Source organism: Montipora capricornis, chromosome 9 (genome assembly GCF_036669925.1).
Source record: "Montipora capricornis isolate CH-2021 chromosome 9, ASM3666992v2, whole genome shotgun sequence".
In the NCBI taxonomy this organism is placed as follows: Eukaryota; Metazoa; Cnidaria; class Anthozoa; order Scleractinia; family Acroporidae; genus Montipora; species Montipora capricornis.
Genome location: NC_090891.1, coordinates 41,922,557 through 41,948,900, shown reverse-complemented (window position 1 = coordinate 41,948,900; position 26,344 = coordinate 41,922,557). Strand labels below are relative to the sequence as shown.

Sequence of the window (26,344 nt, the reverse complement as noted above, 5' to 3'; positions counted from 1 at the left end):
TTTAATCTCCAATACTAGTATTTTATTTCCAACTTTTATTAGGAAAGAAAAGGAGAACTTTATTTATTCTGACCAGTACACACACAGCTTGAGACTTCCCACGGTTTTCAGTCTAGCCTCGCGGTGGTAATTACTTTTTAGATCTAGTTACCAGTAATAAGAATATTTTCGGGTATTTGGAAATTCAGTAAAGTGTTAAGATATATAAATTAACTACTTTGGTTTTATTCTATCGCCCTGTCCAGAAATAGAACTTCCCAGAAATTATATTAATATATTTGTCACTACTGCAAAACAATATGTAAAAACTTAACACTTTTTGGCTTGAATAGTACTCTATTCTAATTGGTCGAGAGCTTAAATTGTACTATGCTCACTGGTACCTAGTAACTACGATTTCCTTTCTGTAGCTTTCGTCACTTAATTGGAAACCGTTCTACGGCCCTCACAGTCAAAAAATCGGATTTTGTTGCAAAAAACGAATTAATCGTCTTTTAATCAGTTAGACCTTATCAATGTCAGCGAACCAAATTTTGCGCGATATTTTCACTTTGCTGGTGACTTCCCCGCCGTCGATCCCCACGAATGAGATATCAAACTCATTCTCCTTAAGCGGATCCTGGACTTCTTCGTCTACAATAATTGGCTCCCCGGAAATGCCTGGAACCTCGATTTCCGTACCGTAGATGATTAACAGGTCGTCAGCGACCTCGTTTCCCACACCGTCAGGGGGGGCTGCAAGCTGAACCACCTTGAAAGAAGAAAACAAAAAGAAAGACATCTTAGAGCATTTTTGTCCAATGAGTGATATGACTCCAAATCCAAAGTAATCAGTCGTTTCACCAATCAAAGCAGACGTAAAGAACTGATCAGATAAGGCAATCATAGGGCAAAGTACACCCGGCGCTCGAGCTCTATCACGATTCAGTTTGATCTCCCCTGTGAAAGGCCCACGACGGCCTTAATTAAAAAAAAAAAGACAGTAATGTGGCATCTCTCGTAACCTACATTGCTTCAACTAACTACAACCCATCATGATTATTCAGAACTGCTTTAATACATTTCTCGACGTGAATATTCTTACTGACGCATAGACATCCACAATAATTCCCATAATGCAATCCTGCATAAAAACGGATCTCAAATCAATGTGATGCAAAATCAAAGGATTGACGTATTCTCACTGAAATGAAAAAGTCAGGTGTGACACTTACGCATTCCGAATTATCTTTTGATTACTTGTGATAATTACCTTATTGCAAAGTACAGTTGGTTACCTGGAGAAAATCACGGCTCTTGGTAGGAATATGGAACAGGAAGGTATCCTTCTTGTCGCCATACATGAAGTAAGTACCGTGCTCGGGATAGTCCGCCTTATCAAAGTGCTCGTATCGCGGGACATCCTTGATCTTCATCTTAGGTTTCATGAATGGGTGGTAGTTTTCCTGATCATCAGACGGAAAACCAACGAAACAATGAAATATTTCTTTCTCGCCAGCATACCCCGATTCTTTGAAGAATACATCGTGTAGTCTTTGTTTTGCGCTTCGAAAAACGATAGGCTGGTGCTGTTTGCTTGATTGCAATAACTTTTGCGTTTCTCTGTACTCTTGGGCGTCCTCGTTGGATGTGAACTGCAGCTTCACGACTGTGTCGTACTGGTTGGGAATTTTGTTGAAATCTCCAACGTAATATGCGACCACTTCGTTATCTTCATTACAAACGCCCGTGCTCACAAAGCTGTGGAACGCATCGGGATCTTGGACCTGATGAAATAAATAAAATTCAAAAACTCATTAATAATTCATACGTCCATTGACCTATCAAATGGTCGATAATACACCACGTGCAGTGCCTTTATATCGATAAACCTCCTCCTTATTAGTATGCGATGTTTTATCAGCTGATAAAACATTCCTCATTAGTACGGAGTGTTTTATCAGATGTAAAGATATTGCACGTGACTTATGAATATTAATTAATTTAAACCATTACAAATTTCTGGGCGGATACTTTTATCCATCCTCCTTCCAAACTTCTTCAACAAATTTTGTCATCCAAAACATTCAACGACTCTGCCTTCATGTAAACAATGTTCTTATCTAGACTTAAGGTTTTGTCCCGTTCCACGTCGAATCCTGCTTCTTCGTTAGCTGCTTGTTTGTTCAGCCTTTCATTTTGCCACCGTGCAAAAATATTAATAGGCCAATCTGTGGCAAATCGTGTTGATTTTGGGAAGGAGTTTTTTAACAAGGCTTTTTCTTCATCGGCAGTTTTCAATTCTCTGAACTTTCTCTCATGCAAGCATTCAAAACCAACCTTCTTCAACCATCGACTGAGACAAAGAAAGGACTGAAGGAAAAATAACATGCTTTTAAAATTACCATACTGCTTATAAGGTCCACTTGTTTTTCTTGTATGCTAATAATTATATTCTCCTCACAATTTGAACCTTTGTTACGACTCCCGAGGGACACGCTTTTTGTGGAAGACGTTCAAAAAACTCGCAGCACGTGTTTTATCGGGTCTAAAAACACTTGGCTACGCCTCGTGTTTTTAAACCGACACAACACTGCTGCGAGTTTTTTAAACATTACATAAAAATAACATGAACAATAATACTGATAATGTCACTAATAATCCACATGGAAACATTTGGTTGAGAATCGGGCTGTCATGCGGGAGGTTGCGGGTTCGAACCCCGGCAGGATCAACACTGATTCTTAAAATAATTGAGGAGAGATTGCTGCCTTTGTAATTTCATCCGCAAATGATTAGACTTTCAAGTGTTCTCGGATAAACCGTAGGTCCCGTCTCACAAATAGTCTTCGTGTTCATAAGTTCCCTGTGAGACGTTAAATAACCCACACGCTATTCGAGAAGAGAAGGCCATGGGCGTTACGTGGTTATTAGGGAGCTTAAGCAAGCGCGCTTTTGAGACACGGACGGACATCGGAAGAGAACATTTCGCGTGCCAGGACAGTGGTGTCTCCCAGATTTTTATACTAATCATCTCTAACGGAGAAAATATACTTTGAAATATAAATGTGGTTGTGTGAAGACAAGTTAAAGGAGAGAACAGCTCACTTCCGGTTGCCGTCTTCGTCTCAAAAACGCGCATGCTTAATACTGAATTTACAATGACGGGTGGTCCGCAAGGGTAGTCCATGGACCGGGTCCATGAAGGGGTCCATGGACCGGGTCCACAGGGGTGGTCAATGGACCTGGGGTCCATATTTTGCATAAATTAAACTCCATATTCCGTTTAGGTACGCACAGGGAGGCGTTGTTAAACGAACACCGAAGGGACAAGAGCCCTCTTCGAAGCACTATGAGTGAGGACAGGCTCTCCTCTTAAGCAATACTCCACATACACATTTCCGAGATGCCATTTCCCATGTTTTCTAGGGGGACATGTCATAAATAAAAGCATGAAAAAACCCTATAACTATTGAATAACTTTGTTGTTTATTTGTTAATCTTTGGTACTAATGATATAAATGTATTTTAGACTGGTGTATTATAAACTGTAAATGTGACAACAGGAAAAGGGCGAGACGTTTTCCTTTACAACGGAAAAATTTGGAAACTACTTTGTCAATATCCACAATCTTGTGCTTGTGTATGTGGAGTATAGAGGTTTTGCACGGCGGCCATATTGCATGGCAGGAACAATGAAAATGTTTTGCATAAGAAAGAGCATTTGTTCCCATGGGAAAAAGAATCTATTGTTCCTGCCATGCAACATGGTTGCCGTGCAAAACCTCTATTGCCAGAGAGGAGGGCGTCTCCTCAATCATAGTGCTTCGAAGAGGGGTTTTCAGTCTCTTTGTGCCGCTAAAGCTGTGTTCGGCGGCGCAGGTTGACACAGGATAGGTGAGCAAAGTGACAAGAGCGACATATATCCCTGGATAGACTGGGGGCTTGTTTCACGCTCCCGTCAAATCAAGTCAAATACCTTTGCGGACCTCACAGAAAAAGGAAGAAAATGACTTCAATGGTCAAAAGAGGTAATTCAGCGCAAAAGACGCAGATAGCCAATAAAATGTTAGCCCTGGATGACGCAAGTTTTTCGTGATTACTGATACGCGTGAGTTACATCTGCTTAATTACGACAGGCATTCTCGATATTTCTTCCCGTCTGTTATCAATAAGTAATCACATAATTTTGAGTACAATTTGGAAAAAAGCAAGCAGTCATAGATTTTTTCAAAGACTACAAATTGCATTGGCCCCATTTTCGTTCGTCTTTGAAAAAATCAAGAGTGCCTTTTTATTCCAAATTGCATAAGAAAAATCATGTGATTACTAATAATTGTTGACGTCTTTCGCCGATATGGACGAGCAGAATTGTTCTACTGATTAGAGAGACTCTAAATGGAAGGACATTTTTTTTGCCAAGGGGATTGAATTACATTGTGCAGCTTTCGTCGTAATTACGTATCCTGGATGGGTCACATCCATGGGTCATAACCCTAACCCTAAATATGTTTATAGTTAGGCATCTGAGCATGCGGTTACAGGCATCTTTCATTACAGCTTCGGTGCGGAGCAAGAATTATATCTTCCAGTCCAATTACCTCTCCCATTTTCGATGCATTCGGGTAGGTACATTGTCTCATAATAAGGTCAAGTAAGACGTGTTTGCCCTCACCTTTGTTGGGAAAAAGTTCTCTTTTCCGGATATTTTGTAATTGCTGCGGCAGTGAGTGAGCCTGAAGCGAACGAACAAGGCAGCTCTCTCAACGGGAAAAGGACACATTTTTCTTCGAAACGCAACGAATTGTGCTCGCAGTAAGATCAGAGGAACAAGGAGTTAAGTTAAGTGGGTTAAGCGCGAGTGGAGGAATTAAGATGCGCGGTCTGATCTTGAGTGAGCAAATTGCTTGCGACAAAGAAGACGAGAAACTTGCAGACAAATGTCACACAGAAGACAAGAAACTTGCAGGCATGTTCCCGACTCGAGGTAAATTATAATCTATAAAAACTGCTCTGTTTTTTAGTCTTCTGGTTATTTTCACTTGTTTGACGCTTCTTTTATCAGTTTCAAACTTTATCGCAGCTTCGTGAAATACAAATTAAAAAAACTCTCTGACTGAACTAAAGTGATGGGTGGTCAGGATTCCTTTAAAAATGAGAATTCCGTTTAAAGAAAAAAAAATGATCACGATGCATACGGCGTCTACGAAAAGCGATCACATGTCTCCCATCCCGTTACGAACCCCGCCGGACAGAGTTTAACTTCAGTAAACTTTTGTCATGAAAGCATCTCGAAGAACTTAGTATTGACCATTCATTATCTAGCTGAATTTGATGATGCATAAGTCTTTCTCATGTCTATTACTGTACGAATCACGAAAAGTAGAAGAATAACCTTAGCACCTCGCGCTTTAACTTGCTGTGAAAAAGAAGATAAGGTGAACTCGGAAATGATCATCATGCTCGATGCCAATGTTAGTCAATTCCCTTTCAGTATTTTCTTCAATCTTTCTGGGTTTCGTATTTTACTAGTAACCACATGTCCTCTCAGGGGGCTATTTACGTTGTATCGTTTTCTCAGAAGTAATAGGTACAGTAGTTATTTTGACCACAACTTACCTTTTTAAATCAAATCGCACTTACCTTTGATTCAGAGTCTACTTTAGGGCAAAGTACATAATTTCAATCAGTAACATGAATCATAGTACTCGGCGCTTATTAGAACCATCTCAAGAAGTCCATGCAAGTATCGTCAAACTGTTGTTTTCTTTCTTTTCTCGTGTGGGGTCCCGTCCCTGTTCAAGACCCACTAAAATCTCCCTTCAATTCCACGCACCGGCGAGCTGTTGTTAAATGACCGCAAGCATACTTGAACATCTCCCTTCCCCTCGGCAGCATTTTTACCATTTAGGTAAACTAGTTTGATATGATATTATCAGTGAACGGCACCTTACCCGAGTGGCGAAATTATGAGCAATAATGGTGTCACTAGTTTTCTTTCCAGCAAACTGGGCTACTTTCTTTAGTAAGCGAGCAAGGGGCATTAATCAAGAGAAACGCATGCAGTCTTGCCTCGCTATCAGGTTCTTAGTGAAAAGAGAAAATGGCTGCGCACGTGGAAGGCTGATGAATATTTATATTCATTCAATCATCAGACCGAGGTTGGCCTGCAGGCGGACGTCTCGGAAGACATACTTTCGCTAGAACAAAGACTTCCGCTCGTCTAAAAATAACTTTCGTGGACATGACATATCCCAAGGGCTGAACCGGGAGCCTCCCTCTCTGTCTCCTCATTTTCTCTTGACCTTAATCAAATCAAAGGAGATCAAGTCAACCGTTGGGTTTTGACGAGAGGAAAAGAAATAACCTAGAGAACAACTGCTTGGAACAACGTAGCCAAGCATCAAAGCCAGATCTATTGCATAGAGTCCGGGACTCATTGGTGGAAGGCGCGTGCTTTCATCACTGCCCCAACCCCCTCTTGCCAAACAGTGAATGGTATCATTTGCAGGCTTTTCTTTGCCCGGTACTCTACTACTGGATAATGGTAAAGCTAACTGGGAAGAGCGCGGGAAGAAGATAATGACCCCACCTAAACATTTTGGACAACTAAATCCAACACTGTCTCGGATTGAAGACGTTATAGTTAAAACTAATAGAAAAACTGCTTTTGTTACCCTTCCAATGGCACACAGGATGCTGTTCCTCATGATTGCAGCCATGTCTTCCATAAACTCCAGCGAGGTTGCCCAGGGGTCCATGCACGTAGTTATGATGTATTTGAGAGACTCGTCTTCGTGGTGCTTCAACTGAAAGTTATTTTTTAGAAATCAAAGTATGACACTTGACTAAATAGCAATAAGCGGTTTATTTTCGAAACGTCCGTTTCGTACAATTAGATTACAGCTGAAGTTAAGCTGTCACATTCTGCGCCCATGCTGACAACAGAGAGATCAGAGAGATAAAGCATTGCGTCTACGGCAAGGGGCAAACCAGATTTTAGCTCATTTCTTATGTGAAAGATGTAGTATTGTGGGAACCCTGTGCCAGAATGCCAGGTTACTTGGCACTGAGCTTCCGTGTAGCTAATGGCGGACACGACTCGATAAGAAAGGTTGTGTTAATCCGAGCCATCCGTTACTAATAACACAACAAAATAAACGTTTACATATTTGAAGTGCGTGCTATAGACGAAATGGAGAAGTGATGCTCGAACTTATCGGGACAATTTAAGCAATTGTGTGTTAAAGACACCCGAGAAATTCAGGTGGCTTCACATGGGATTCAAACCCACGACTTCTGCGATGCCGGTGCAATAGACCTTATTCCAAAATGGCCGTCATTTAAATATTCTTTTGTTTTTATTCAAACTAGCCCTTGATGCCTCGTTCTTGAGCTGCAAATTCAAAAGAATATTTTGCCTTGAACGAGGCATCAAGGTCTAATTTCAATAAAAACAAAAGAATATCTAAATGGCGGCCATTTTGGAATAAGGTGTATGCTCTACCAACTGAGCTATGAAGCCACACAGTTGGGAAAGGAAAGGAACTTTATTTAAGTGTCTAATCTTCTAGCGCTGGAGCACTAATTGGTAACACTGTAAATTGAAATTAACAAGTTAACGCACATCAAATCAAATTTTGGTTTTTTAGTGGAGGGGAAAACCGTATTATCCGGAGAAAAACTCCTCGGTGCAGAGTAGAGAACCAGGAAACTCGTTCCAGGTATGACGCCGATTCTGGGAATCAAACCCGGGCCACCTTGGTAGGAGGCGAAACCTCTCACCACTGCGCCATCCCTGCAGGTCAATAGACCACTTTCGTAAATGGCGACCACTTCTTTATGTTAATTAGACCTACTGGCCTCATTTTGAAACAAAAATTCTTTTGAGATTTGCTCGTCGTAGCGAGGCTAGAGAGGCTTATTAGCATTAAAACAAAAGAATATTTTATTTGGCCGCCATTATGAAAAAGGTCTATATCACCTGAAATTTTCAGGTGCCCATAAGAAACAACGGTTTAAATTGTCCAGGTAAGTGAGGGGATCACTTCTCCATTTCCTCATTTCTACATATACCTAGTAACGTCCCCTAAAAAAAGAGAAGGTCAATTTAGAACAAGAGAGTTTTACATGCTGTGGTGCGGACAAGCAGCAACCTGCGTTTTGCCGTTTTATGTGAGCGCGATGCTATTAGAAAGATTTAGCGTCACTTTTACGTGAAACGGGAAACGTCGGCCCGCCATTAAACAATTATTGGATGAGGTTGAGAAGGATATCCCCCAAATTTTGCACAACCATTGTTTCCAGTTTGCTTCTACAAAATTGTGGGGGGGGGGGGGGGACAAGCAAAGAGTATTACGGTATTTTCAGAAGTTGCACATAGCATCCCAAAAGAACTTCGCGTTAAAAATGGAACCCCGTTTGAGCGTGAACTTAAAAATCGGCTGTTAAAACCAATGGAAATTAAGGAGATGAATGTTGATTTACGCTACTCAGAAATTTGCAAATATCTCTCGCCCGCTAGTTAAAGTAACTCTTCGATTAATGTACATTTAAAGTCAAATCTAATCATTCTAATATTAGTCATATTTCAACCGTGGTATCTTGATAACTTTGTAATTAATTTATTAATTAACTGATTTCTTAATTTTTACGTTCTTTGCAATTTTATTTTATTTAATAACATATATTTAGCAGAGACAGGCCTTGTTTTACAAAGATGGCCCGCCTAGAATAGCTTTGCTAATTGCGGCTCGCCTAGGACTGTAATGATATTGCATTGGTAATAAAGAAATAAATAAATAAATTGAATTGTTGAATTTCCATACTTCTATGACCAGCAACAGCTTACCGTTTCCAGTTTCCCGTTTCCCGTTTCCCGTTTGTCGTTTCACGTAAACGCTTTGCTAAACCTCGCTATTGATTAAAAGAAACATACTTCGAGCCAAAGTGTGCCGACAAATTATGATGAAGGCACAATGCGGCACATTCCACGTACGTCTCCACAAGAGCCTAGCAGCAAACCCATCAAGTTAATACAAAGGCGCTGAAATTGCCCTGTGTCCAGAGATGCTAGTAACTGGGCGCATATCGATTCGACGATCCCTTTTGCTCTTATACCCAACTTCAGCATCACTCATGTCTGTGAATACAGACAATTGACATTAACGTACCCCTAATCTCTGATCCTCAAGTGAAGATAATAAACTGTATTTACCCTGACGCAAAAATAACGATAACTTTAACACTTCCTCATCGTAGGGAGTAGGTTGGGAATGCTTAGACTTAAAGACGCCTTTGTGTTGGACGTCAATAATGGGCGCGCATTCTATTCGATCGTCAGAAATCACATCTTCAGGCGCTCAAACTCAAAGATTACGAAAGGAAATATTTAATATTTAAGATGAACGTCAATGTACAAGGGCGACTGAATGTTTCTATTCCAAAGATGTGAGGTACTACAGTGGAATGCAGATTGAGATTCTAGTTAATTGACTGCTGATAATATTTGACAAAAAGGTTTACTCCAGATGAAGGATATCACAAATATCAAGTTAAGATCCTTTCGAACAAAAGAACAGAGGAATAGCAGTGATAGGGAATTCATTAAATGCATTTAACACCAGAAGGTTAATTGAACTAAGATTATCTTTTAATTTTTAACCAATATAATTTCACAAGTTTCTAGATAAGAGTCTTCAGAAATTAAAATGAGTACTTATATATACATTGCTATCTTGCAACAATCGATTTACTTTCGTAGTTAATTAATTTTTCTTTTACATCTTGTAAACAGTAATCTAGTTCAAAATGCTTAGCTCACTGCTGTCTTAGGTCGCCCGCCTCGACTAGCATTGGCTATTTACGTTAATTTTTATCGTTATTGTAATTTGTAATTAATTCTTTAACAATGATAAAAATAAAATATATAATATATAATTAACAAATAGATTCCATGTTGCCGTGCGTCTGTTCAGTAATAGATCACAGATGACGTCAAAATGTGGTAAGAACAAAAAAGCGGCACACGAGGCGATAGCCGAGTGTGTCACTGATGTTCTTACCACATTTTGACGTCTTCTGTGATCTATTACTGAACAGACGCACGGCAACATGGAATCTATTTGTTTTATATAATAAAGATTTAAACTTTGTTCGCATAAAAGCTGATGGTGACGTCAATCGTGCGTCTGTCCTCTAATAGATCATAGGCAAGAACCAATCAAAATCCGTGAATAACTTGGGTTATTATATAAAAAATATATAGAGGACACACTGCCGTTTCTATTTGATCTAAATGGACTTGTAAGCCTTATCGGCTTTCCTGCTTTTGACCCGAACAAGCATCGTAATTGATTTTTTATTTCCATGAACAGACAATGCTCCACTCACCCCTAATCGTTTCTTCAATTTCTTCAGTGCAGCGCTGTTCTTGTGTGGCAGCATACTCGAGGCTGTTACGAGCATTGGAATGCGGTGAGCCGTTTTTTCGCTTGAGCTGTGCGATAGATCTTCAAAAATGGCCGAGTTGATGGCGTTGCATATTTCAACGCTCTTGTTTCCTTTCCGGTTTACAGAGAAACACGGTATCATAGTGTCGGGTCCTACTTCTTTGAGGTACTCCATCGCCAGCTCGTCCTGCAAGATAAAAACATAGCCGATGACATGGCAAATGGTTTGGCTCTTAAGAGTGCCACTTACAGAATTTACATTGCCTATCGCCAGACGATTTCTTCGTCAATGAGGAACCCCTTATGAGCAAAAGGGTTGAGCTTAGAGGTTATATTTGAACAATAATGGCCGTGGATTGCAAGTAATGCGCCCTGTTTCAATAAACGCATCCATGAACTGTACTTACAACAACAGAGTAAACGTCAACGTTTACGAACTGTTCGTATGAGAATGGAGATCAACCAATAGGAAGGTTGTTATTTTGTACAGGACACCAACGTGAACGTTGTTTCGTCACAAAGCATACCGGCGATGCCGCTTTAACATCAAGTCAAAGCGCTCAAGAAGTATGCAGATAACAACGACGATGACAGATCGTCACGACTTATCATCGAGGACCTCCAAACCAAAGATTGTGCCATGGTCGATCAACAGAACAAATAGATATCGGGAGAGGTTTGTGCAAGATATCGTAATTTATCAGCGTCGAAAACGTCAATTAGCATTTACGGAAGCCTAAAGGTAAGGAAAGTAATTGATGTGTGCAAAAGTGGCAAATTACGATATTTTTCGAAGCGGCATCGCCTTTAAAATAACTTAAGCATTTCATTACCGGTTTATTTGTCGGAAGCGTAAAATAGTCTAAAATCGTCTGTTCCTGGGTGGGTGCTTATGCAATGGCAGGGACGGACCATTTTCGAAAACCTTTGGCAACTAAAATTGGTTAAATAAACTAGAAGGGGAGCCGAAGTCCAAGATTTTCGGACCCATGAAAGAATCTTTGTTTACAATTCTTGCCCTACTGGCATATGCCTGTTATATTCTAGTCGATCAAGCCAACAAACAAGCGCTGAGTACCGAAAGTTCATTGCATAATTAACTATCCCTTAAAATTTTGGCCCGATAATGCCAGACTACGTTTGAAGACTGTTTCTTTAAAAGCTTCTTTTAAATTTTACAAATATTGTATTGGCTCATAAGTTCATTTGTCACCCAATAATTTATCCGTTTTTGAAGGGAACTATTTCTCGAACTATCGAAACTTATTATCGAATGGGTCGATATTCTTTTATCTTTTGGAGCCAATTTGCGAAAAATACGATGCCTTCTGTAAGCAAACTGGTGTCATGATAAGACGTTGTGTAAGCCATGTAGTCAGCAAATAGATTATTTCGTTAGTGATTAGGGACTTATTTCGTTGTATACCGAGAGTATTGCGGCTTCAGGGAAGAAGAATGATTTGTTGGCGGTCGCTGGCGGTATTTTAGAGTCACGTGCCTGGATGGCTTTGCATTTTGAACCATTAAGCCAGAAAGCATAATTATAGGAAAAGGAAAAAAGTGGATGGAATAATAATAATAAAGTGGTTTCAACTGAGTGTCGTAAATCAACTTCGACCAATCACAGCGGGTGCAAATAGCACAATGAACCAATCCAAATTCGTAGCAAATCCGTGTAATTTGCTCAAAGCGCGGGAAAAATCGCGCGTGCAAGTCGCGATTGGCTTTGGTTTTCCTTCTCATTGGTAGATAAACTGGAGCGAGATTATTAAACCAATCACTTAGCGTAGCAATTGCAATCACGTAACTACTTTCGACAGCCGTTTGAAAACTGCTCTAAATTACGATACCTTTACAAGTTCTTCATTGGTTTTGCCTATTATCCTTTCTTTGATGAATTTTATCTGCTCTTCTTCCGTCAGTTTCTTAAATGTTGGAAGAGATTTGGTCGTCTGGATGACAAAAATGTCGTCTTCGTCGGCAAGAGTTACCCACAGGCAGTAAAGAATCTTTGCAGTAAACATGCATTCAGCCAGAATGCGACCATATCCATTTTTATGCAAACCGATGACCTGACGAAATGAATCAAAGCAGAATCGCGTTAAATGGGTTTGTCATTTTTCAGCTTTAACCCTCTCACTTTCAAGATCCAAGATGTTAATTCGCTGACTTAGGTTTCTTTCCATGCCAGTTAGGGGAATTTGGTATTAGATAAGGAAAACATCCCTTCATTGATTCTTTCTTTACTCTCATCTCCTCTTTGGTTGACACTGTATTGACAACATAAGGAGAAATTACATACTGAACACTCGTGGGTGTGAAAGATTTAATCATACCCGTCTGCGCCGCAGATTTTTAAAGATATTTGTATTTATTAAAAACTGAACCACGGATATCAGATTTCCAGCATTTTCATTGGCTCGCTGGACACAGGCTATCAGTTCATATACCTGCTGTACCTAATATGGTCAAGGAACGCGTCAGCAATAAAGCGAGCTGATAACATTTTTGCAGCTCTGGGAAAAAAAAGGCCGATAAAAGCCGTTTTGGACCGGAATTGAGCGAGGCAGAAATCAATGCTTTAGTGGAAAAGTTGAAGAGTTCGGCCCTTGTAGAATAATTGTTAAATATAGACCCCCACCGCCCCCTCCCCCCCCCCCCCCGAAAAAACAACACAACTTGATTATTACCTTATTTGCAAGCATCACTCCGGCAGCAGCTGCTCCGGGCTTTGATCCCTCGATACCAATGTCTCCAAGAGTCGTTGCTCCATGGTAATAAACAGCACCAGTGGTGATTTGAAGAAATGAGTTCATCGTTTTGTCTCGGTAACAAAGCGCCCCCGCCGGATATGGACAGAAGCCAGATTTGTGCGGATCGATTGTGATGGTTTCGCATTCCTGGATCTTTGACAACTGTTTGTGGACGTGGGAACTCAGGTACATCTCTGGGACAAATCCACTAGGAGCAGCGGACAAGTTGGCTGAGGTGATCGCAGGCTCATCGCGCAACATGCTGCAAAAGTATCCTCCCCAGGCCGCGTCTCCATGAACGCAAAAGTTCAGTCCCTAGGAAAAGGCCGTTACGTTAAAGAAACCATATGACTCCTCATTATAACATCAAATTAGATTCCGCTTCAGCCGAACTCGCCTGTGTGGATTTCCCTATAGAATTGTCACTAACCTTTTCTTTTCTTTACATTCTTTTCATCAGACCCTAAAAACTAAGCTTTTTCTTCATTTGCTTTGCAGTTTCACTGAAACCTGGCCGACAATTTCATGCTACAGTAGCTTTTAAGAAACGTTTGCTCTTTCGACTAGTGTCTAACTGGAAAAGCCAGCGATTTACTTAGATACTAGGCATTTTAATTCATGTTATGTACTTTGTATCCTGCTATATAATAATTTGATTTGTAACGTTACTGAAAAACAAAAGTACCTTTTTATTGTAACCTGATGTAAAAAAGTGAAATGTGAATAAATTATTGCATTACATTGCATTGTACTGTATTTCAGCATACATGCTACAGTTTGCAACGAGTATTGTTTGTTAGGGCACAGATTTTTGAAAAAAAAAGCGCACTTGTTTGGGAGTCCGTATTTTTTTACCTGGGCGACAGAGCCGCGTGGAGAATGGAGACGAGTACAAAAACCCGAAGGGGACTGAGAGGTGGTAAAGCTTGGAGCCGACGAAGGCTAAGCAGGTTGACGTGTTTAGTGCACGGAACCCCTCAGTGCTACAGGCCTGAATGTATTAACACAAAGAGTTTCTTGAACGACAACACGAGAAACCCAAAAGTAAACTACCGTAAAAAATAAAAGCATTTTTTCGTACCAGGACAAGAAAAGTGATTTATCATTGATTCTTACGTCCCCAACAAACAATTGAGAGAGATATGCGATTGACATATGATCCCTTCATGACACTTACTTGCTTGCGGAACTTGTCCCTTAAGTCCAAAATATCAGTCAAAGGATCCACGGCGCTTTCTTCCGTTGTTCCCATGATGGCCACCACGGAAATGACTGGAATCTCCTTCTCCTTTTTGACTTTAAGAACGCGCCTCAAGTCTGAAACCAACAATATGATAGAGTTGGGGGAACACATGTCGTTGTATTGCACTGACGTTTCAATTCGAGTTTCAACGGCAATTTCTCGATTTCTCTGAATTGATATATTAAGCATAGTTAATACACTGAGATGGTTATGAAACTCGACATGTTTCTTTGTTTTATGTTTTTGTTCGCTGTTTTGGCCCTGACCATGCACAAACTACACACTTTTTCTAAAAAAGCAGCCAATCAAAAGTTTTGATTAATTTATTCCAAATAAAGTTCTGAACCGAGCTCGAGAACAAAAGATTGTTCGTTAACTTGAACATGAAGTGCGACAGTACTGTTCTCGCTTTTGAAGTTTTCGGTATTTCATAACCAGTCCATATATATGAACTATGATCAGAAACCCATAAGGGTTGAAACGTGTAACGCGCGTTCACAGCTTCCGAATATTCAGTGCGAACTGATTGGTTGAATGTTTCAGTGCTAAGTACCATATTTGGAAACCCCTCGCTCTTGTTGTTCCAAATATGGTACTTAGCAAATTGAATATTCAGAAGCTTGTTTCCCAGCACACAAGGGGCTGTTACACGTTTCAACCCTTATGGGTTTCTGCTATGATTTAATAGGCTTGGCCATCGAGTCAAAAATATCAAAATATCTTAGCCAAGTAGTTGCAAGTAGCTGTGATCTGCACGTGCGCACTTTCCCGCGCATAGCGCCGGCTGCATGCATTTGCGTTACATTGTGATTGCCTAAATAATTCTGCTCGAACACTCCCTTAGAGACTGCCACAGTTTGGCTAAATTACGTTGATTACAGTTTTGTCGTAGAATAAAGCAAAAGGCTTTTGTAAACATGCACCGACCTTTTATATCAACGCGGGCATCTTCGTCGACTGCAACTGTAACGATGTTCTCTCGTCCAAGTCCAAGAATCGTTATTGCTTTCATAAAAGAAATATGCATGGTACTTGGAGCTACAACACAGGCGCTCTGGGTCAAGTCGTGGCGTTTGGCAAATTCCTGGGCTCCAATTGACTCATAAAGGTAGCTTCCCATCAACTCCATGAAGTCTTGGTGTTCAAGGTTTAGCAACGTTTCTATGTCGGAAGGCATCTTCAGGATGGTGTCGACATCAAGATTGAGAAGTTCCCACTTGGAAGCTTTTATTAGCTCTCGCTCCTCGTTAAATTGAGGAAAAAAGACCTAAATTGAAACGAAATTTGTAAATAAATCGCACAACAATGCCACATTTACTCCAGCAATCTTTCCTTAATTGTCAAGGAAAAATTGTCATGGATGAACGTTTTTCGAGTACTGAACAAGGAAATGTGACGATAAATATTGATGAGATAAGTTTCTAATGATATAGCGCCTATGCTCATTGCTGTCAACATATACAAAATGGCGGCTAAAGTGATAAAGCTGTTTATCTCTTACTTGAGTCTTTTCAGAAAAGGAAAGTCTGTGGAATACTAAGCACGAATCTTATCAGAATCGCAATATTAAGAAGAAAGAGTAGGATGACACACTAGCTAACTTGTCAAGGAAAACTTGTTCATCGTCTACAAGAGCAATTATTCCTTTTCAAGACTTTCAAGGAAAACGTGTTGATCATTTACACGAGCAATGATAATTGCCAAGGAAACTTGTCAAGCAAAACTTGCTGGTGTAAACCGAATAAATGAACTCTTTGGTTTTCGCGCGATTCCACGGCGGCCGGGTTGATATTCCAAAGTTATAAGTTAGCAGGCCAAAACAAGTATAGAAATTATCTCAACTCATGGTCTTATATGTCATTTATTTTGATGTAGATATATTTCGTCGAGTCCTTTCACGGGAATACATGAGCCCAACAAATTGACCTGCTCCCAACGCCCAACTGTAATGGGTTAAAATATATTCAGGTGTCGTCTATAAGTGACAATTGCTTAGATTGTCCGGTAAAGTGCGAGGACTACTTCTATTCTTCGTCAAAAACTCATATTTCTTTCCGTTTAGTTAGTAGAGGGACACATTGTGACGTGTTGACGATAAAGCATGAAGCTTTTTATGTGACTGAATTAAATGTGACAACCCATAATTTCATCCTGACCTTGTAACCTTTGACGTCAGAAAGCCTCGCTTCTTTCATCAAAGCCTCTTGTAAGCCAAGAGGAAAGTACTTAACATTCCTTTGCGCCCAAATTGCTTCAATATTGGCAACAGTTCCACCAGCTGTTAAATGACCCATGCATTTATTCTGGTCGTACCCCATCATGACGCACAGATCGGTTCCCACATCTACTTCGATTTTTGTAGTGGCAGTTGAAGCTTCTGCTGCACAATTGTTTTGGTTAAACAACAATCCAGTGATATAACCAAGATTTGCTGGCATGACTGTGTCCCAAGTTACGTGACCCTGGGTGAGAAATATTTGTCCTTTTTAACCATGGTCAGAAGAGGCAATAGAGACTTAAAAGGGAAAGTGCCACGTTATTTCAGTCAAACTCCAAAACACTAAAATACGTCTTTGTATAAATCAAGACCAAAAATAATGGTGTAGTTTTGTTGCCAATAACAATTGAAGTGCACTGAAGCTATTCTTTGTTATTTGCATTCATGGATGGAGAGGATAGAAATGGATTAAGACTTTAAAAAAAATGGCCAGTTTTTTTAAGATGGGAGATGGTGTCTGCAGAAAGGCGCCAAAAATTAAATACCAATAGCTCTCAGTTGTGCAACTCTGTACTTGCACAAATGCCATAATACACGTCTTTTAACCACCAAAATTTTGCATAATCATTGCTAGTAAATTTTCCGACAGAAATCGAAAAAATGCCTATGCAAATGTTTGGGGGTTAAAAGAGGCGTATTATGGGATTTGTGCAAGTAGGTAATAAATATATTCCATATCTTGTCAGTGGGTTGTCAGCAATGTTGTACGTGTCTAAGTACTAATTTAGATTTTTACCCAGTTTTGACCTAAAAACAGCAAATTTAGAATGACAGTGTCCCTTTAAGATCTACGTAGGTGACGCCCTTCGTCAGCATATTAGGGCGTGAATGAGATAGAATAATCGCGAGCCTACGAGCGGCTTCATTGTAAAGATAGAGAACGAAAAGTTTACATTTCTATAAATGGCGTGCAGCACAAGGAGCGCCATTTTTCCCTCTTGTATTACTAACCAATGATATTGAATTTCGCTCTGCCCGTGGTAAAATAGATGCCAACATGAAGGGAAGGTCGGAGTTTTCTGAAAACAGCACCATGATACAGTCACGTACGTACTAGGTGTCGATATACGAATATTTCCACAGCGTGTTGCCCTTGTTTATCATGATTCTTAGGCAGCAATGGACAGCTGTTTAGAATCAATTAGCATGTCATAGCCAAGCTACTAGGGAGGCTTATTGTGGGAGCAACGGATGGGCAAGTGTACAAAAGGTCGCCGGTGAGTCTAATATAATAAGGACCTTTAGATTCTAGGACGAGGACGGGAACGAGTACGAGTTTTGACTGCCCGTTTTTAGCGAAGATACTTAGAAAATTTATAACCCGTACGATTGATCTTACTCTTTGTTAGCAGTATATTTTGCTTAGTTATTCGTATTGCAGGTAACTGAGCTTTTTTGCTGATCGAGAAATGCCAAAACTGCGACTGTGTTGTTGACTTGTTTTGAAACGACGACATTTTTGCAAAACCTAAGTGACGACGGTATCACGTTTTTCCCGCCAAAATGACGCTGGTTTGCGCGAGCTCACTGCTGTCCTATAAGAAAACGTCGTACTCGTGGTCGTTCTCGTCCTAGAATCTAAAGCTCTCTAATGACGAACTTTATTTAATTTATTTTTAACTTTATTTAATTTAGTGCCTTGTTTATCATGACCCTTAGGCAGCAATGGACTGCTGTTTAGAGTCAATTAGCATGTCATAGCCAAGCTACTAGGGAGGCTTATTGTGGGAGCAACGGATGGGCAAGTGTACAAAAGGTCGCCGGTGAGTCTAATAATAGGGACCTTTAGATTCTAGGACGAGGACGAAAACGAGTACGAGTTTTGACTGCCCGTTTTTAGCGAAGATACTTAGAAAATTTATAACCCGTACGATTGATCTTACTCTTTGTTAGCAGTATATTTTGCTCAGTTATTCTTATTGCTGGTAACTGAACTTTTTTGCGCGCTGATCGAGAAATGCCAAAACTGCGACTGTGTTGTTGACTTGTTTTGAAACGACGACATTTTTGCAAAACTAAAGTGACGACGGTATCAGAATCTAAAGCTCTCTAATGACGAACTTAATTTAATTTAGTGTCGAGTGTCTACTGAAAGAGCTTGGCACTAATCGGGCACACTGTATCGAAATCAAATCAAATCAAAACAACACGTATCAAATCAGAGGTTGGTTTTGATGAGAGGGGACTACCGGAGTTCTTGGAGTACCAAGCCTGGGAATCGGCCACATTGGTGGGAGGCGAGGCGAGTGCTGTCACCACTGCGCCACTCCTGCTCCTTCCTGTATCCCTATCCGTATTGTTGGCCAAAGCCCGTCCTATGACATTCCTCACAGAAAACTACTAGAGGTTTTATACGTAACCTAACTCAAAACTATTCTATACCGCGACAAGTTACCTTGTATCTGGTGCTAAAGAACGGTACCGATTTGCTGAGATCATTTTGCAAAATTTTCAGTTCATTTTGTAAACTCTGCATGGCGCTCTGAAAGGCTCCTTCTTGCCGAACGTCGTCCGTGACATAAGGAGGATCACAAGGAAAATAGCTAAAATATTAAACAGACAAAAATAAGTATGGGAAGTCGCATGAAAGCGAGTCCCTTTTTAATCGGTTTTCACTAAAGTTCAAGAAATTCTTTTTCATTTTAACTTACCTATGGCGATATCCAATGTGAGAGTCCACAGCTTGTGTGATAAGGTCCTTAAATACATCTCCGTTTTCTGCTTTGGGTCCCAAAAACCATGCTCCGAGAGCGGCCCATTTCTTTTGCTCATCGACGTGTGGCTGTGTCTTTGAAAAGAGCCTGCGATTTTGTGAATACATAGGGGCCTTGGAGAGGCGAGGTTTCCTAACTCCAGAGGTAGAAAGTTGATAACCAGCAGATCTCTTTCGCTTGGTCGTAAACATGGTTCAAGAGTTTTACCTGCGAAAAAAGATCAGTCAGTCAGTCAGTACATCACCGATTGTAAACGGAAAACTCAAGAAATTTGTAGTTGTCCAATGGAACGTATCCCAAGAAATACTAGTCTCGGAAAGCAGTCTGAGGCGAAACCCAACTTGACTTGACCCAGAAGAACGTGGAAAACACGATGTATTTTCGTTTACCAAAGATGCCATGAAGTGACGTTTACACGACAGATTAAAAATGGAACTACATTTTAAATTTAATTTTTAATTTTATTTATTCGCCACAATTCATGGAGTAGCAGGGAAGAGGAACAGAACTTTCGTCCCAATCAACACCTAACCCCTATATCCCGAGATCAGACCACAACACCGGGAACTCCATGCCCTACTCTTCTCGAACAGTGTGTATACCCCGAGGGTTATGAGACGGGGCCTCCGACTTACAGTCCTTATCCGAGAACACTTAAACTCTAACCATTCGCAGATGTTGTTACAAAGGCAGCACTTTCTCCTCATCAATTTAAAGACCTTGAGTGTTGGTCCGGCCGGAGTTGAACTCACGACCTCCCGCGTGACAGCCCGGTGCTCAACCAACTGAGCCAACAGTGTGCGGTGCTTAAAAAGCAAAATATTCCTACAATATTTGAAAGGAAAGGGTGGTCCCTTATCCTTTCCGTGACTGGATGGACCCGTCAATAGGGACCTTTAGATTGGAGGACGAAGACAACTACCAGTACGACTTTTCCACACTGAGCATGCGCAGGTTTGGAGGCCAATATTTTTCGAAGTGAGTCAATTTCGTCCCCAGTCCACTTTTCTTTTGGTCAGGACCAAGAACACTGACTCTGGCCACTTCCAATTCATGCGCAGTCGTAGTGAAGGTCCATCTTTGTAACCGTTGACAATTTTTTTTCAAATTTCTAAGCACGCGTAGACGATCCGGAAGTCCGTGATTTGCGGACTTCCTGCCTTGGAAGTGGCCAGAGTCCGTGTTCTTGGCGCTGACCACCGCTACTGTTCAAGTGATTTTAAATTCAGTTGTTAGGGTTTAGATCACGTCGGTCGTAGATCTTCCAGGGCAGAAGCCACATCACGACTCAGGATATTTATCTTCCACCGGTGTTGCGAATGCCAAAAGATATGGGCCGTCCTTCGTAAACTTCAGATTTTTTTTTAATTCACACTCGCATTTAACCTTGCTCGGTGTTGGCGCATGTGCAAAAAACTCACTCGCGCCACACCTTTTAAGGTGTGTCTTAAAAGACACGACATCTTAAACAGTTAGCTAGGGTCGCGGAGTAGAAACAAAACATCACTGTGAAAACACTCGAACTAATCGAATGTCACTTGAACGAACGGAGTTCATTCTCGTCTTTAGAATCACACGATCGGCTTTAATTAGTATATGTGGTCACACAACGCAACTGTACTTTCACGACACCAGAGCAGAATCCGTGCCGCACTTACTATATCTGCTCTAATTGAAACCTTGAGTCTCAGTCTAGGACCATTTGTTCTTTGTTTGTGAATGCTTAACAAATAGATACAGGGAACGGTAGCCTGCATCGAAGATGGTAATATAACCCCAGTTATTAAACAGACTGCTAAACAAGGCTTGGAACGACTCCGCCGGAGTTGCCCCAAACAGGATTAAATTAAGGCGTAGTAATCCGGCTTGACTACCATAATAACCTTAGGTCTAAATTTCACTTCGCTGATCAGGCTTGAACGACCAGTGAACTGACGTGACCACTGCAACAAAGAAGCCATACTCTTGCCAGGCAAAGTGCATGCGCGTACTAGAAAACACAACTAACTTTAATACGCGCTTCATGGCTAAGTTACAAAGTTATTGCGGTCGTTTCGCCAGATAGCCTCCTCGCCCGAAGCTAATTCGCTCGAAATGAAAGTCCATTCGCTCGAACTGAAAAAGTATTCTCCCGGACTATTCTCTAAGACGATTTAGGAAGCAATGGGTCTGTACCTGTATATATACACATACACAATAAACCGGTAGATTGTGTATCTCCTATTCTAATGGAAATAGGGAAGATTGCGCTGTTTGTATTCGAAGTTAGATTGTTTGATCTTGGTTCTGTCATTTAACACGGATAAGGCGAACGGGTTTTCAGTGCGGGCGAATTGACTTTGCGCTAAACGACCTGCTTCCGTGTAGTCGAAACAGATTTATGCCAAGTGAAAACGAGAACGTAACGAAGACAAGCCATTTCCGAGTCCACTACGAGCTCATTTTCAAAGCGAGAGCAAATAAAGGATATCGTATGGCCAGCGTTGATTATATTTCTCGCGATATACGATGGAGATGCGATCTCTGCTTGCCCTGAACGCCATCGCTCGATGACGACTCTCGTTCCCAAAAATACAAGTGGTCCCAGGCATCGATATCTGTTAAACTTCACATGTGAATTTGATTTTGCAGAAAAAAATTGCATTTGGATTTGCGTTGAAAAGGAACCCGAAGTATCTCGGAGCTACTTGACCCCCCATTATCCCTTCCACTACACAAAAAAAATGCAACTTTTATTTTAGTCAAAATATTAAAAGAACGGATTTTGAAAGGATTTAGGGCATAACGGATGACTTGTTGTCTGACCTTCTCTGAGTAAATCGAATTAGCAATACTATCGATTCACACCAAACGGCTCTCAAGCTTGACTCCAATTTTACTAACAGTCATGCAAACTCAGTGTGGGATCAGTGTTCAGAAACAAAATTGGATAATTTAGTAAACCACAGCTGGTATATTTTTGACACAAAGTACTTTCTAACTGAGTGATTTTTGAGAGGCGCATGTGCTAAAACCAGGAACACCGAACTTCCCCGAACGCCGGAACATCACGGAACACCCTGGAACTTCGGAACATCGCAGAACACCCAAAATAATAAAGAACAACAAAAAAATAAATTATTACAAATACAATTAAAAAAAGGCTTTGGTTTTCTGTTGATCAGATCGCCATCTTGGTAATGCCTCCCAACATGGAGAGCGGTGAGTGAATTACAATCAAGTCATTTACAAATGCAATCTGGCTTTGATCAGCTCAATCCTTGGTGATTTTTTTGTCTGTTAGGTAGCGACTCAGACGAGGAACTTTTGTCAAAGCGTGTAAGTTTTCCTATGACAGATTGCCAAGCTTTAAGCGCGGAAGGCGCAAATAACCGTGTTTAGTACTCGCATATCACTTATCCCGAAAGTTAGCGTTAGCGTCTCGTTCTTAAGGCTAGGTAAAGTTGTTCAATAAGCTTATCAAAAGGTCACTTTTATTTATAGATTCTGCATCGCAGAAGTGATCGAAATTAGTGATGCCAGTGATGGAACGGTAAGGGCCAATTTGTTTTACCTTGACTTTAGTGTAACACAAGTAAAAAAAAAAGGGAAAAAATTCTGTATACGAGAAAAATGTTGGTAAATTAAACTAAAAACGTACACGCTTTGAGAAAGCTCCTCGTCTGAGTCGTTACCTGACAGACAAAAAAATCAACAAGGATTGAGTTGATCACAGCCGGATCGCATTTTTTGTAAATGGCTGGATTGTAATTCACTCACTGTTCCCCATGTTGGGAGGCACTACCAAGATGGCGATCTGCAACGACGTTCTGGTCAGCAGAAAACCAAAGCCCTTTTTAAATTGTATTTTTAATCATTTATTTTTATGTTGGTCTTTATCATTTTGGGTGTTTCGGGAACTTCCGGTGTTCCAGTGTTCCAGTGTTCCAGTGTTCCTGATTTTAGCACTTGCCGTTTTTTAGGTGTTAATGAACTGGTAATCTTGTCTTTTGCGCAGCTGATTTAAGGCGGAAATCACTCAGCCTTACAAGGGTGATAGTTTTCTTATAATATAGGTCCTTGAGATGATATGTGGTTACTAGTGAAACACTAAACCGAGAAAGACTGATGACAATAAAAGGGAATCGAGTAACAATGGTATCGAGGCTGACATGTTGATCATTTCCGTGTTCATATGAACTTCTCTTTCACAGCAAGTTATCTTTATTGGTTCTACTTTTCGTGTGATCAAAGTACAGTAATATACACAAGAAAGACTTGTAAACCACCAAATTCAGCTTGACAGTGGTCACTACTGACTAACAGCTTGATTCAGTGCTCGTCTTTCACGACAAAAGTTCAAGGAAGTTAATCATTATTTTTCCTTAATTAATCCCTGTCTGGCGGGCTTAGTATCTGGATGGAAGGACATTGAGAGATATACGACGTGTTATTGCCTTTCGTAGACGCCATTTGCATCGTAGTACTTTTTACTCATTTTTAACGGAATCCTGACCATTCATCCACATCTTCTTGAAATGAGATCGAGGCTACGTGTGTCAGTCAGTCCAAGATGGTGTCGATCTGGCTTCGGAGCGATACCCGTGGGATATCATAAACGACATGAATAGTATGGGTTCTACGTCGAATGCAATATATCTATATAATATTAATAGAACACAAAATATGAATGAAAAGTAGCCACAAATAAATCGGTTATTTTGAGAAATTTTAAGACGCCAAACGAAAGCACGATTAAGTGATTAACAGTGTGATTAAGTCTGTACAATACATGATGATGTGTAATTACAGATCTTATCGTGAGCATTGCTAAGATGGCAGATATCGTTTGATATATACTTTTGGAAAAGGCGTATGCATTTAAATCCTTCAGCCTGTAGAGTGAGTATTCTTCCAAAGATCGATAATTTTGCCATGAAATAAGTTACAGTGATTCACATTCGCAGTCGTCCGGTCGTCTAAGACGACTAAAAACCAGTGTACGGACGAGTATAATACGAGTAAAGATTTCATTTTGTTTAATGGAAACTTCCAGAAAATAAGGAATAAACGCAGCTTTCCTCAGCACTGAAACCTTAAGTTTGGGTACCATCTTTGACCACACGGTATTTTCCATGAAACGATTGCAGGCTCAATTTTCACGTATCTCACGGCTGGCACGGTTGTTAGCAAGTCGTTTAGCAAAGAGCAAAGGGTGACTCGTGATAATGTGGCGTTATTTAGAAGGTGTTTCGCCATCTCTGGCAAAAAGGGAAACACGTGGATCAGAACTTGACCTGCTGCCTACGAATAGGAAAAATACAGAATCTTGGTAGCATTTAAAAGGAAGACACTAGACTGACAGGAGCGTTGAAACTGTGGGTCTTTGAATCGTAATTTTGTAAGCTACATTCAAGTACGTTTTGCCGTGGCAGATGTAAACCACTGAAAATCAGGTTCCCATAGCTCAAATAACATAATACTCCAGATTCAACATTCGTAATTTCTGACGAGAGTGTTAAATAAAATGCGAATGCTCAAGTTGCAAGTAATTTTATCGCCCATTTTCAATACTTCCACATTTATGCCCGAGTGACCCAAAATTTGTCCGGGCAAGAATATCACGAGACGTACTTGCCCGGCTGACGACTTTGATAAAAAATTAATATGGATCCCTTAAGTTATCTGTTTACCAGCATCTTGTAACTTCTAACAAATGGCTTATAAAAGTTTTGTGGTGGGCTGCATATCTATTAAGGTAATTATGTACCTTTACGTGTCGTTACGTGACCGATACCTGACAACCTCAGTGTTAACCCGCTTTGGCAGATAAACAACGCTCTGTTTAGGCAGAGAATAACTGCTGGGTCAGGCAAGAGATCAGGTCTTCGCGCCGAACCGAAATAGTTAGCTTTCATAAATTGTTCTGGTGACACCTAAAACTTTAGTAGGATCGATTGGTACTTTATAGACACAAAACTAACTGTCTCACCTTATTTAGGAGTACCATTGTAATCACAACTGTCAAGGAATATATTGGGTAGCAACGGGGGGTACTTTTGAGATTATGCAGGCGATAAAAATTATAGACTGTGAGAGTATACATCAGATTTAACTATGAAAGAAATGCATAACAATGGACGCGCGCTCTCAATGTCTTTATCGTATGTTGTAGCAAAAAATATTAATCTAGCTACAAAATTTTGTTTCACTGAATTGGACCCCTTTATACAATTGCAAATCCAAAAACATACCATGGAACTGAATACTTTACTCGGAATTACAGCTCGCGAGTGTCGCAGTGATGCCAGTGATGATTCCCAAGCGCACGTACACGCTGACAAATGAAATCGAGATTGCTGGTATGCAATAAGAAAATCAGGTGTCAAGTCACTTGTAGGAATGCACGCATTACTTTATACGACAACAGAGAACCAAGGAGTGATTAGTTGCCAAAAATGAAGCGTAATGAATACATTACAATATAAAACATGTAAATTTAGTTTTCCCCAAACTCGTTTCAACGGTGAAGACGCTAAATTGTGCTAAGAAAGCAAGTGGGTATCGATTTGCAGCGACTACCTTAAGTACTATCAATTAGTGTATACAATCGTCTGATCAACCTGAAAGTCTGATAATCTTCAATAAATGTAATGCAGAATATCAATCGTACCCGGAGAATTCGACGCCTGGAATTGAGAATTGCTTCGAAGGCTATTGTAGCTTCCACCCTCAGTCAACTGAAGTTGACACTTCGAAATGTAAAACTGTATTGGATTGGCTGGGCGTTAACTGTCTGGATAACTTAGTACACACTCATGGCATTGGCGCCTGCTCAAGAGTGGTCCGACCAGGACAAAGGCTCTTTCAACTTCAGTGGCCGGTTTATTTCGATATATATCCAAGGGAATTGTTCACTGATGCGTGAGATTATCACGTACAGTCTA

At 40.5% G+C, this 26,344-nt stretch overlaps 1 protein-coding gene across 2 annotated transcripts; it reads right to left on the bottom strand.

Annotated features, from left to right (window-relative positions):
- LOC138015066 (uncharacterized) lies at positions 1–26,344 on the bottom strand. Of its 2 annotated transcripts, XM_068861976.1 has the most exons (13): positions 26,071–26,199; positions 25,652–25,756; positions 19,356–19,625; positions 19,100–19,247; positions 16,583–16,888; positions 15,354–15,693; positions 14,361–14,500; positions 13,121–13,498; positions 12,281–12,502; positions 10,372–10,617; positions 6,657–6,788; positions 1,278–1,766; positions 1–751 (listed from the first exon to the last, which is right to left on the bottom strand). In XM_068861976.1, exons 3-13 carry the CDS (start codon positions 19,607–19,609, stop codon positions 503–505), a joined length of 2,904 nt encoding a protein of 967 aa, XP_068718077.1. In that variant the 5' UTR covers positions 19,610–19,625; positions 25,652–25,756; positions 26,071–26,199; the 3' UTR covers positions 1–502. The 2 variants fall into 2 exon arrangements, with proteins under 2 accessions (XP_068718077.1, XP_068718076.1); XM_068861975.1 differs by lacking the exon at positions 25,652–25,756 and having other exon boundaries at positions 26,071–26,344.